The 12,515-nt window shown below is 51.1% G+C and overlaps 1 protein-coding gene across 1 annotated transcript in view; it reads right to left on the bottom strand.

Annotated features, from left to right (window-relative positions):
* LOC129715683 (integrin alpha-X-like) overlaps positions 1–12,038 on the bottom strand; it is a 118,714-nt gene extending 106,676 nt beyond the window's left edge. The window contains 3 exon segments of the mRNA XM_055665542.1: positions 7,135–7,193; positions 11,340–11,448; positions 11,975–12,038. Coding sequence (XP_055521517.1) covers positions 7,135–7,161 — 27 coding nt within the window. The 5' untranslated portion in view covers positions 7,162–7,193; positions 11,340–11,448; positions 11,975–12,038.
* Between the last annotated feature and the right edge of the window lie 477 nt (positions 12,039–12,515).

The raw sequence follows: 12,515 nt of genomic DNA, 5'->3' as shown, positions 1-12,515 counted from the left end.
CTGATGAGATCCCGCTAGTCATAGTCATGGAAATAGACCCGCTGGTCCAGAGATAGGTCCGTCAGAGCTGGGCCGAAGGGCCTGTTGCTGTGCTGTGTGATTCTACAAACTGATTTGAATTGAAATTCAAAGTATGACAAGGCATGGAACTAATTCTCCAACAGTCAAGAACGGGGTACTGGTTGTTGATGATCTGCCGTGATCTCATTGAATGGCGGTGCTGGCTCGAAGGGCCGAATGGCCTACTCCTGCACCTATTGGCTATTGTCTATCTATAGACCTTTCCTGCAGAAAGTCTGAACAAGGTTTTCTCATGACCTCACAAGATAACTTTCGTCCCTGCCCACTTCCCTTCTCTGATATTTTTAGAAGTTCCTTCCTTCTTTTTTTGCCGACATTTAGTTCCTCTGTTCTTTTTTATGACTTCCTCTTTGAACATAACAGGAAGTGCCTGGATAAAGTGTGGGGCTTGAAGATAAGGGAGAGTAAACCATTAATAAGATCGTAAGTCAGAGGAGCAGAATTAGCTAGTTGGCCCATCATGCCCGATGTTGGGGAAGTCCAGAACAAGGGGTCACAGTTTAAGGATAAGGGGGAAGTCTTTAAGGACCGAGATGAGAAAATCATTTTTTACACAGAGAGTGGTGAATCTGTGGAATTCTCTGCCACAGAAGGTAGTTGTGGCCAGTTAATCGGCTATATTTAAGAGGTAGTTAGATGTGGCCCTTGTGGCTAAAGGGATCAGGGGGGTATGGAGAGAAGGCAGATACGGGATACTGAGTTGGATGATCAGCCATGATCATATTGAATGGTGCTGCAGGCTCGAAGTGCCGAATGGCCTACTCCTGCACCTATTTTCTATGTTTCTAAGTCTACTCCACCTTTCAATCGTGGCTGATCTATCTTTCCCTCTCAACCCCATTCTCCTGCCTTCTCCACGTAACCTTTGGCGCCCTCTTACAATTCAAGAAACTGTCAATCTCTGCTTTAAAAATGTCCAATGACTTGGCCTCCACCACCGTCAGCGGCAATAAATTCCAGATTCACCTCCCTCAGGCTGAAGAAATTCCTCCTTGTCTGCATTCTGAATGGACGTCCTTCAGTTCTGACATTCTGCCCTCTTGTCCTAGATTCACCCATTAGAGTCATAGCATAGAAACAGATCCTTCAGCCTAACATGCCCACATCAACCAACATGCCCCATCTACACCACAAGTTGCATTTGGCCCATATCCCTCTAATATCACATATCTCCTCCGGCAGCTCGTTCCATACACCCACCATCCTTTGTGTAAAAAAACTGTCCCTCATATCTATCTATTATTATATAAAACTGTGTGCCTACCGCCGTCCGTCCGGCGTCCAGCGTCTGTCCGCCATCCGTCCGGCTGCCTGCCTTTCTTCCTTTTGATGTGTTCCATCGTGTGATGTCACAATGCCCAATGTTCACATATGTCCAATCGGTTTGGATCCATTTACATATGCCTTTGCAGGAGCCCCAGCCCCTGTTGAACGTTCCATCATGTGATGTCACAATGCCCAATGCTCAAATACATTCTTGCCATAGAGGGAGTACAGAGAAGGTTCAACAGACTGATTCCTGGGATGTCAGGACTTTCATATGAAGAAAGACAAGATAGACTCGGCTTGTACTCGCTAGATTTTAGAAGATTGAGGGGGGATCTTATAGAAACTTACAAAATTCTTACGGGGTTGGACAGGCTATATGAAGGAACATTGTTCCAGATGTTGGGGAAGTACAGAACAAGGGGTCACAGTTTAAGGATAAGGGGAAAATCTTTTAGGACCAAGATGAGAAAAACATTTTTCACACAGAGAGTGGTGAATCTCTGGAATTCTCTGCCACAGAAGATAATACCCCTACTCCACTCTCCTTTCCCTCCCAGATCTCCCCAGTTTCCTCCTCCTCCTCCTCTCCCCTCCCTTCTCCTCTTCTCACCCTCCCCTCCCCCCACCCCGTCTCCCCCTCCCCCCCCCCCCCCTCCACCCTCCTGTGTGTTTGGGGGGTGGTTAGTGTGAGTGTAATGCCGCAGCCCCCCCACAAACGCGTGTTGGGGAAACAGACCCTCTCTACCCTACCCCCTTCCCTCTCTCTCCCCCGCCCTCCTTCCTGCTACCCCCCCCTGTCCCTCTTCCACACCACTCCCCTACCCCCCTCCCCCCACTTCAACTTCTCTCTCCACTTAGCCCACCCCTCTCCGGGCTCCCACCCCTCTCCCCCTCCCTCAAACTCTCCCCCCCACCCCTACCCCTTTCCCCAACCCCACTGTCCCTCTTCCACCACCCTCCTTCCCCTCCCCCTGCCTTCCCCTTCTCTCCCCCCACTCTCCCTCCCAACTTTTTCCCCTCTCCCCCCCCCCCCATCCCCCTCACTCCACAATCTTAACCCTCCCCCCTACCCCATCTCCCCTCCCCATCCCCCACTCCTCTCTCCCCCTCCCCCCATTGCTCTCTCCTCCCTTCCCCTCCCCCTCCCCCTCCCATCTCGCTTTCCTCAGCCCTCTCCCATCCTCCTCCCACCCCCATCCCTCTCTCCCCACCCCGCCTCTCCCTTCCCACTCCCTCCACACTCTTCCCCCCTCTCTCCCCTACCCCATCCCCCTCCTCCCCTCCCCTACCCCATCCTCCCCACACCTCTCTCTCCCTCCCCTCTCTCTTCCCCTTGCCAAAGGGAGAGTACAGAGAAGGTTCACCAGACTGATTCCTGGGATGTCAGGACTTTCATATGAAGAAAGACTGGATAGACTCGGCTTGTACTCGCTAGAATTTAGAAGATTGAGGGGGGTTCTTATAGAAACTTAAAAAAATTCTTAAGGGGTTGGACAGGCTAGATGCAGGAAGATTGTTCCCGATGTTGGGGAAGTCCAGGACAAGGGGTCACAGTTTAAGGATAAGGGGTAAATCTTTTAGGACTGAGATGAGAAAAACATTTTTCACACAGAGTGTGGTGAATCTCTGGAATTCCTGCCACAGAAGGTAGTTGAGGTCAGTTCATTGGCTATATTTAAGAGGGAGTTAGATGTGGCCTTTGTGGCTAAAGGGATCAGGGGGTATGGAGAGAAGGCAGGTACATGATACTGAGTTGGATGATCAGCCATGATCATATTGAATGGCGGTGCAGGCTCGAAGGGCCGAATGGGCTAATCCTGCACCTAATTTCTATGTTTCTAAGTTTCCCTCTCACCTCTCTCCCCTCTCCCTCTCTCCCCCCCGCCCCGTTCCCCTTACCCCTCCCTCCCCCACTCTTCTACTTCTCTCCCCCTTACCCCAACCCTCTCTCCCTCCCCGTCCCCCTCCCTCCACTCTTCTCACCCTACCCTCTGCCCACCCCGTCTCCCTCGCCCTCCCTCCACCTGTGTGGTTAGAGGTGGTTAGCGTGAGTGTGATGCCACAGACCCCCCCCCCCTACAAACGCGCGTTGGGGAAACAGACCCAACGGGTCCGCACTTGGTCTAGTTCCTATTAAATCTGTCCTCTCTCATCTTAAACCTATGATTCTTGTTTCCACTACCCTGGGTAAAACGGTGCATTTCCCTTATCCATTACTCCAAGGAATAGAGTCTCAGCCTGCTCAACCTCTCCCTGCAGCTCAGGCCCTCGAGTCCTGGCAACATCCTTGTAAATCTTCTCCGCACCCATCCTGAACTCCAGTGAGTACAGGGCCAGAGCCATCAAATGGACCCACATAGAAAACATAGAAACTAGGTGCAGGAGGAGGTCATTCGGCCCTTCAAGCCAGCATCGCCATTCATTGTTATCATGGTTGATTGTTTGCTATCAATAACTCGTGCCTGCTTCACCCTATATCCCTTGACTCCACTAGTCCCTAGAGCTCTATCTAACTCTCTCTTAAATCCAAATAGACAAGTCCTGATATATTAACCCATTCATCCCTGGAATCATTCTCGTCATCCTCCTCTGGAACCCTCTCCAATGCCAGCATGTCTCTCCTCAGATATGGTGCCCAAAATTGCTCACAAGACAACAAATGCTCATAGAGCCTCAGCATTACATCCCTTCTTTTATATTCTAGTCCTTTCAAACTGAATGCATTTGTCTTCCTTACCACTGGTTCAACTTGCAGATGAACCTTTTGGGAAATCCTGCACCAGCATTCCGGAGTCCGCCTGTATCTCCCATTTCTGAATTCATCCCATTTGGAAAATAGTCGACATCTTTATTCCACATGGCTCCACACTTTTCTCGGCTGTATTCCATCTGCCAATTCTTTACCCACTCTCCCAATCTGCCCAAGTCCTTGTGGAGAGTCGCTACAGTTTCTCTGGAACATCAGATGATGAGGGGAGACTAGCTCGATGCATGTCAAATTATCAAAGGCAAATCTATGCTTGGATTAGTCAAGGACATATAGTCAAACAGCATAGGAACAGGCCCTTTGGCCCAACCTGCACACACAGTCCAACGTACTCCATCTACACTAGTCCCATTTGCCTGCGTTGAGCCCTATACTGCTAAACCTCTCCTATCCTTGTATCTGTCCTAATGGCTTTTAAATGTTGTGACAGTACCTGCCTCAACGAACTCCTCCAGCAGCTCATTCCCTATATCTTTATGTACAAATGTTGCCCCTCCAGTTCCCATTAAATCTTTCCCCCTCACCATAAACCTACAATCTCTGATTCTCAATTCCCTTCCACTGGGTAAATCCTGCACTCCACAAAATAAAGTCCTAGCCTCGCTAATCTCTGCCTGTAGTTCAGGTCCTCAAGTCCTGGCAACATTCTTGTAAATCTTCTCTGCACCCTTTACAGCTTCCACATCATCACAACAACACCACCACCAACAAAAAGAGTAGCAAAGTCGAATGTCGGTCCCTTGAAGGCAGACACGGGTGAAATTATTATGGGCAACAAGGAAATGGCAAAAGAGTTCAATGGGTACTTCGGATCTGTCTTCACTAAGGAAGGCACAAACAATCTCCCAGATGTACTGGAGGACAGAGGATCAAAGGGGGTAGAGGAACGGAAAGACATTTTCATTAGGCGAGAAATAGTATTGGGTAGGTTAATGGGTCTGAAAGATGATAAATCCCCTGGGCCTGAAGGTCTGCATCCCTGGGTCCTCAGGGAAGTGGCTTTAGAAATAGTGGACACATTGGTGATAGTTTTCCAATGTTCAATAGATCCAGGGTAAGTCCTGTGGATTGGAGGATAGCGAATGTTATCCCACTTTTCAAGAAAGAAGCGAGAGAGAAAACGGGGAATTACAGACCAGTTAGCCTGACTTCAGTGGTGAGAAAGATGCTGGAGTCAATTAGTAAAGAGGTAATAATGAGGCATTTGGATAGCAGTAAAAGGATTAGTCCAAGTCAACATGGATTTATGAAAGGGAAATCATGCTCGACTAATCTTCTGGTCTCTTTTGAGGATGTGACAAGTAAAATGGATGAAGGGGAGCCAGTGGATGTAGTGTATCTAGACTTTCAGAAAGCCGTTGATAAGGTCCCGCACGGGAGACTAGTGACTAACATTAGAGCACATGGTATTGGGGGTAGGGTGTTGATATGGATAGAAAATTGGTTGGCAGACCGGAAGCAAAGAGTAGGAGTGAACGGGTCCTTTTCAGAATGTCAGGCAGTGGCGAGTGGAGTGCCGCAAGGCTCGGTGTTGGGGCCGTAACTGTTTACCATATATATTAATGATTTGGAAGAGGGAATTAGGAGCAACACTAGCAAGTTTGCGGATGACACAAAGCTGGGTGGCAGAGTGAGCTGTGAAGAGGATGTTAGGAGGTTGCAGGTTGACCTAGACAGGTTGAGTGAGTGGGCAGATGCGTGGCAGATGCAGTATAATATAGATAAATGTGAGGTTATCCACTTTGGCGGCAAAAACAAGAGGGCAGATTATTATCTCAATGGGGTTAGGTTGGGTAACGAGGAGGTGCAGCGAGACCTGGGTGTCCTTGTACACCGGTCACTGAAAGTTGGTTTGCAGGTACAGCAGGCAGTGAAGAAAGCTAATGGAATGTTGGCCTTCGTAACAAGAGGATTTCAGTATAGGAGTAAAGAGGTTCTTCTGCAGTTGTATAGGGCTCTGGTGAGACCACATCTGGAGTATTGTGTACGGTTTTGGTCTCCTAATTTGTGGAAGGACATCCTTGTGATTGAGGCAGTGCAGCGTAGGTTCACGAGATTGATACCTGGGATGGCGGGACTGTCATATGAGGAAAGATTGAAAAGACTAGGCTTGTATTCACTGGAGTTTAGAAGGATGAGGGGGTATCTTATAGAAACATGCAATTATAAAAGGGCTGGACAAGCTAGATGCAGGAAAAATGTTCCCAATGTTGGGCGAGTCCAGAACCAGGGGCCACAGTCTTGGAATAATAGGGAGATCATTTAAGACTGAGGTGAGAAATAACTTTTTCATCCAGAGCGTTGTGAATTTATGGAATTCCCTGCCACAGAGGGCAGTGGAGGCCAAGTCACTGGATGGATTTAAGAGAGAGTTAGATGGAGCTCTAGGGGCTAGTGGAGTCAAGGGATATGGGGAGAAGGCAGGCACGGGTTATTGATAGGGAATGATCAGTCATGATCACCACGAATGGCCTCCACATGCACCTATTTGCTATGTTTCTATGTGTCTATGTTTCTTGAACAACTGAAACATGACATGCCAACTTCTATACTCAATACCCAGATAGATGAAAGTACTTTCCGGGAACGAGGTACCAGCACTCTCGATCCTTCTGATCTACAAACACTGAGCTATAAGGAGAGATTGGACACACCTGGACTGTTTACGCTGCAGCTTCATAGGTTGAAGAGAGGCCAGATAAAAGTATATAAAATTATGTGTGGCATAAATAAACTGTCAGAAATATTATGCCCCCAGGTGGAAAGGTCAAAGGCAAGTGTGTGCGTGACCCCAGGGAAATGTGTGTGTGTGCACGTGTGCTTGTGCGTGTGCATGTATGTACATGTATGTGCGCCTGGGTGCATGTCCGTTTGCATGCGCGCGTGTGCGTTTTGTGTGCAAATGTGTGCATGACATAGACATGTGTGCACATATGTGTGCATGCATGAGTATGCATGCATGCGTGCGTGAGACTCCGGGCAGATTGATTGTCAAACGTAACGGTGCGGTAACTTACCACAGCCTTATTTTCACCAGTTGTCATCGAAAGGCCAATGTTATTCGTCCCCGATGATTCTGTTTGGAAGCAGAAAGCAAGAAACACAGCAACTAAATGACAATGGAACAAAAGTGTTTAAGAAGGAACTGCAGATGCTGGAAAATCAAAGGTAGACAAAAATGTTGGAGAAACTCAGCGGAGAGGCAGCATCTATGGAGCGAGGAAATAGGCGACATTTCGGGTCAAGGCTCTTCTTCAGACTGATGTGAGGGTGGGGGGTGGGGAGGGGTGGGAAGAAGAAAGGAAGAGGCGGAGACAGTGGGCTGAGGGAGAGCTGGGAAGGGGAGGTGAAAGTTGGGACTACCTGAATTTGGAGAAGTCAATGTTCATACAGCCCAAGCAAAATATGAGGTGCTGCTCCTCAAATTTACAGTGGTCCTCACTCTGGCCATGGAGGAGGCCCAGGACAGAAAGGTCAGATTCGGAATGGGAGGGGGAGTTGAGGTGCTGAGCCACCGGCAGATCGGGTTGGTTATTGCGAACCGAGCGGAGGTGTTGGGTGAAGTACAAAAGTAATCATTTGTAAACTAATGGGGAACAGCTAACGTGCTTAGGAAATAACTGTAGATGTTGGTTTCAATTGAAGGTAGACACAAAATGCTGGAGTAACTCAGAGTGAAAGCCAGCATCTCTGGAGAGAAGGAATGGGTGACATTTTGGGTCAAGAGCCTTCCTCAGACTCCAGTCACCCATTCCTTCTTTCCAGAGATGTTGCCTGTCCTGCTGAGTTACTCCAGAATTTTGTGTCCACCAGGGAACAGCTAACTCCCTATATTCCCCCTCCCCTCCCAAAGTGCGACGTTCTCCCTTCGTCTCCCTCCAAGACGCAGGGAGGCGTGTCCTGTACAGGCTCCTCCTCCACACCCTGCACTTCCTCGCCCTGGTCCACCGTCCGGACACCAAGTGGCGGTCAGTGTTGCCTTCCGGTCATGAGGGGGGCCCCCGGTGGGGGTCCCTCTACGCAGGGATTCTCCCCCTCTACATTGGGGACCTGGGGTGGAGGGTATTGCACCGAGGAGTTCCCTGCAACCTGTTTCTCTCGCGGTTCACAGACTCGCCAGCCGCCTGCCACTTTTGCGGGCTGGAAGAGTCTGTGTACCACGTGTACATGGAGTGCATGAGGCTGCAGCCACTGTTTGAATATCTAAAGGGGCTGCTCCTTGCCTTCTGGCTGCATTTTTCACCCACCATCCTCATCTTTGGACACCCTGTGCGTAGGGGAGAGGATAGGGCTGAAGATGTCCTGGTTGGGTTGCTCCTGGGCCTGGCCAAGCTGGCCATCCGCGAGTCACGGCGCTAGACGGTGGAGGGCTCTACCCGGGCCAGCTGCCTGCCCCTTTTCCGGTGTTACGTCCACGCCCGGGTGGGATTAGAAAGGGAATACGCCCTGTCTGTGGGCACCCTGAGGGAGTTCAGGGACCGCTGGGCTCCGCAGGGTGTTGAATGTATCCTCAATAAGGATTGTATCATAATTGTATAATAGTTTAGTATGGATATATGTTTGTATTGTATTTATGGTGGTGGGTTCTGGCTTGTTTTATTGTAGTGTAAATATTATTTTTTAATAATTGAATAAATGTTTTGATTAAAAATAAAAAAATAAAAAAAATAAAAAAATAAATAAATAAAAGTGCGACGTTCTCTACTCTCACACTCCCCTCCCTCCCTCCCTCCAGTCCCCCTCTCCCTCCCCCTCCCTCCAGTCCCCCTCCTTCCCCCCGCTCCTTCCCATCACTCCCTTCCCAGTCCAGTGCTCCCTCCTCTCCTCCTTCCCTCCCACAACTCTTCCTGCTCACCCCCTCCATCCCCTCCCATAGTGCAGAACCCCCCTCCTCCTCCTCTCCCCCTCCTCTCCCCCCTCCCTCCCCCCCTCTCCTTCCTCCTGCCCCCCTCACATTCCCTCAGTTCTGTCCCCTCTCCCCATCCATCCTCCGTCTCCCCCTACCTCAGTGCAGTGCTCCCCGCATTCCTCTCCTCTCCACTGCCCTCTGGTTGTGCGCTGCTCCCCCCACTCCCCTCCCTCTCCTCATATCCCCTCCTGCATTGTTGTGTCCCTTCTCCCACTCCTCTTGGGGGCTGTCAGAGCGGATGACACAACAAGATTGAGTGGCAGCCAGGGCTGTGACTCCAACCCTGGTGCTGAGGCTCAACAGGGAAAGTGACATCAGGCAGAGACGTAGTGGTGGTGGGGAACTCGACAGTCACAGGTGTGGACAGGAGATTCTGAGGCAGCAGGCGAGACTCCAGGATCGTGTGTTGCCTCCCTGGTCCCAGGGTCCAGGCCATCTCGGAGCGGTTGCACGGCATCCCCAAGAGTGCGGGGGAGCAGCCGCAGGTTGTTGTGTATGTTGGCACGAACGATATAGGTCGTAAGAGGAAGGAGGTTCTGCAACACAAGTTACTGAATTGCGTAGAAGACTGAAAAGCAGGATCTACAGGGTAGTGATCTCAGGATTGTTTCTAGTACCTCGTGTTAGTGAAGGTAAGAACAGGAAGATAGGGAGAACAGGAAGATAGGGAGGTTTCTATAGGGGAAATTAATGTGTGGCTGAGTAGATGGTGCAGGAAACAGCAATGTAGATTTCTGGATCATTGGAATCTCTTCTGGGGCAGGGGGGACCTGTACAAAAGGGACGGGTTGCACCTAAACTGGAGAGGGACCAACATCCTACGGAGCAAGTTTAACGGGACCAACATAGCGGGCAAGTTTTCGAATGCTACACGGGAGGGTTTAAACTAGATTGCCAGGGGAGTGGGAGGCTGTTGTGGTTGGTGGACAGAATAGGCAGGTGCAAGGCGGAGAGCAAGGAAGGAGGTTGGTTTAAACTGCATGTATTTTAATGCAAGGGGCCTGGCGGGTAAGGCAGATGAGCTTAGGGCATGGATAGGTACGAGCGACTGGGACTTTGTAGCCATGACTAAAACCTGGTTCAGGGAGGGGCAGGATGGCAGCTCAATGTTCTAGGGTACAGGAGAGACAGGGGTGATGGGGAAAAGAAGAGATGGGATTGCATTGTTGGTTAAAGAGCATGTCACAGCTGTTATCAGAGGTGACATTATGGACGGTTCATCTAGTAAGGCTATATGGGTGGAGCTGAGGAACAAGAAACGGATGCTCACTTTGTTGGGGGTGTAGTACAGACCCCCGAATAGTCAATAGGAACTAGAGAACAAATGTGATTGCAGACAGCTGCAGGTCAAATAAGGTTGTTGTCGTAGAGAATTTTAACTTTCCCAATATAGACTGGGAAAATCATAGCGTGAAGGGTTGAGATGGGGTGCAATTCCTCAAAAGTGTTCAGGAGAGTTTTCTTAAGCAGTATGTGGAGGCCCCCACATGTGAGAGGGCAACACTGGATCTAGCATTGGGAAATTGGGAAGGCAAGTTAATGAAGTGTTTGTGGAGGAGCCTTTTGGAACCAGTAACCACAGTTCGATTAGGTTTAAGATAGTTATGGATTGGGACAGAGAGAGTCCACGTGTTAACATGTTCAACTGGGGTAAGGCCAACGTTGAGGGTGTGAGAGAAAGTCTCGCTCAAGTGGACTGGAGCAGGTTATTTCAGGGGAAAGGAACATCGGCCATGTGGAATGTGTTTAAAAGTGTGCTGACGAAAGCTCAGGATGTGTACGTCCCCGTTAGAGTGAAGGCCAAAGCTGACAAACGTAAGGAAGCTTGGCTGACAAGGGAAATTGAGACGTTAGTCAAAAACAAGAAGGATGCATGGGACAGGAATAGGCAGCTGGTGGGATCAAGTGCATCCCTGGAGGAGTTTCAGGAACTAAGGAGTAAACTGAAAAGGGAAATCAGAAGAGCAAAAAGTGGCCAGGAGAGAGCTCTAGCGGGTAGCATTAAGGACAATCGCTAAAGATTTTATAAATACACTGGACTAAGTGGGGCCCGTTGGGTCCCAGTCACAGGGGAGGCCCGGTCCCCCAACACAACCCACTCCCCAACACAATATTCCACCACACACCCATAGCCCCTAACTGTGCAGGCGCGGCTCGGGGGCAAGAACGGGGAGGTTGTGGGGGAGCAGGTTGTGGGGGGGAGGGGATTGTGGGGGGGGAGGGGGGGTTGTGGGGGTGGGGATTGTGGGGGAGAGGGGGGTTGTGGGGGAGGGGTCCCCTCCCTCCCTCCCTCCCCCTCTCTCCCCCCCGTACCTGGAATGTTGAGCTTGCTGCAACTGCTGTCCCTCCGTACCGACACTTGTAGACGGCCCCCGTGGCCAATCCATTTTGGTCTTTCAACAAAGGAGCCCCCACTAGAATCCTGGGGATGTTTACAGAATGTTACAGATCTTACTCCCACCCAGTCACCGATTATCACCATATTCCCCGCAGTATTCTCCCCTCCTCCCAAACCCCCTCACCCCCTCCCACCTCACCCCTCCTTCCCCAAACCCCCTCACACCCCAACCCCCTCACCCCCTCCCGCCCCCCTTCTCCCACATCCCCCTCCCCCTCAACCCACCCAAGCCCTCACCCACTCAAAGCCCCCTTCATGATGGGAGTGGGAGTGGGGGGGGGGGATGGGGGGGGGTGTGGTGGCAAGGGGAGGGGGGAGGGGAGTGATAGGGAGGGGATGGGGTGTGGGAGGGGACGAGGGGTGGGTGGGGGGAATGGGGGGGATGTGGTGGCAAGGGGAGGGGGAGAGGGGGGGGTGAGGATGGAGGGGGAGCGGAGTGGAAGGGGAGGGGGTGGAGGGGAGGGAGGGGAGGAGGAGGTGGTGGTGAGGGGATGGGAGGGGGGGTGGGGAGGAAGGGAGGGGAGGGGGCCGATGGAGGTGAAGGACCCACCAGTTCTCGGTGCTGCCCTTGAACAATGCGACGGTGAAGCCAAAATGTGATGCGTCGTCTAGGGAGGAGAGGAGAGGAGAGGAGAGAAGGGAGGGAGGGGGAGAGAGAGAGAGAGAGGAAGGGAGAGTGGCGATAGAGAAGACGAGTGGAGAGGGCAGAGTGAGGGACAGAGAGACAGAGAGGATAGAGGGAAAGATAGAGTAGAGGGAGAGAGAGGGTGACAGAGAGAGAGGAGAGGGAGAGCGAAAGATAGCGGAGAGGAGAGGGCAGAGAGAGAGACAGAGAGAGAGGAGAGGGAGAGAGAGAGAGGAGGAGAGGAGAGGAGAGAGAGGAGAGGAGGAGAGAGGAAGGAGGAGAGAGAGAGAGGAGAGAGAGAGGAGGAGAGGGGAGGGGAGGAGGAGAGAGAGAGGGAGGAGAGGAGGAGAGAGAGAGGAGAGGAGAGGAGAGAGAGGAGGAGAGAGAGAGGAGAAGAGAGAGGGGAGAGAGAGAGAGAGGGAGAGAGAGAGAGAGAAGGAGAGAGGGGGAGAGAGAGAGGGAGGAG

Source organism: Leucoraja erinacea, unplaced genomic scaffold, assembly GCF_028641065.1.
Source record: "Leucoraja erinacea ecotype New England unplaced genomic scaffold, Leri_hhj_1 Leri_131S, whole genome shotgun sequence".
Classification (NCBI taxonomy): domain Eukaryota; kingdom Metazoa; phylum Chordata; class Chondrichthyes; order Rajiformes; family Rajidae; genus Leucoraja; species Leucoraja erinaceus.
The sequence above is the reverse complement of the archived record's forward strand: the minus strand, read 5'-3'. Positions and strand labels throughout refer to the sequence as shown.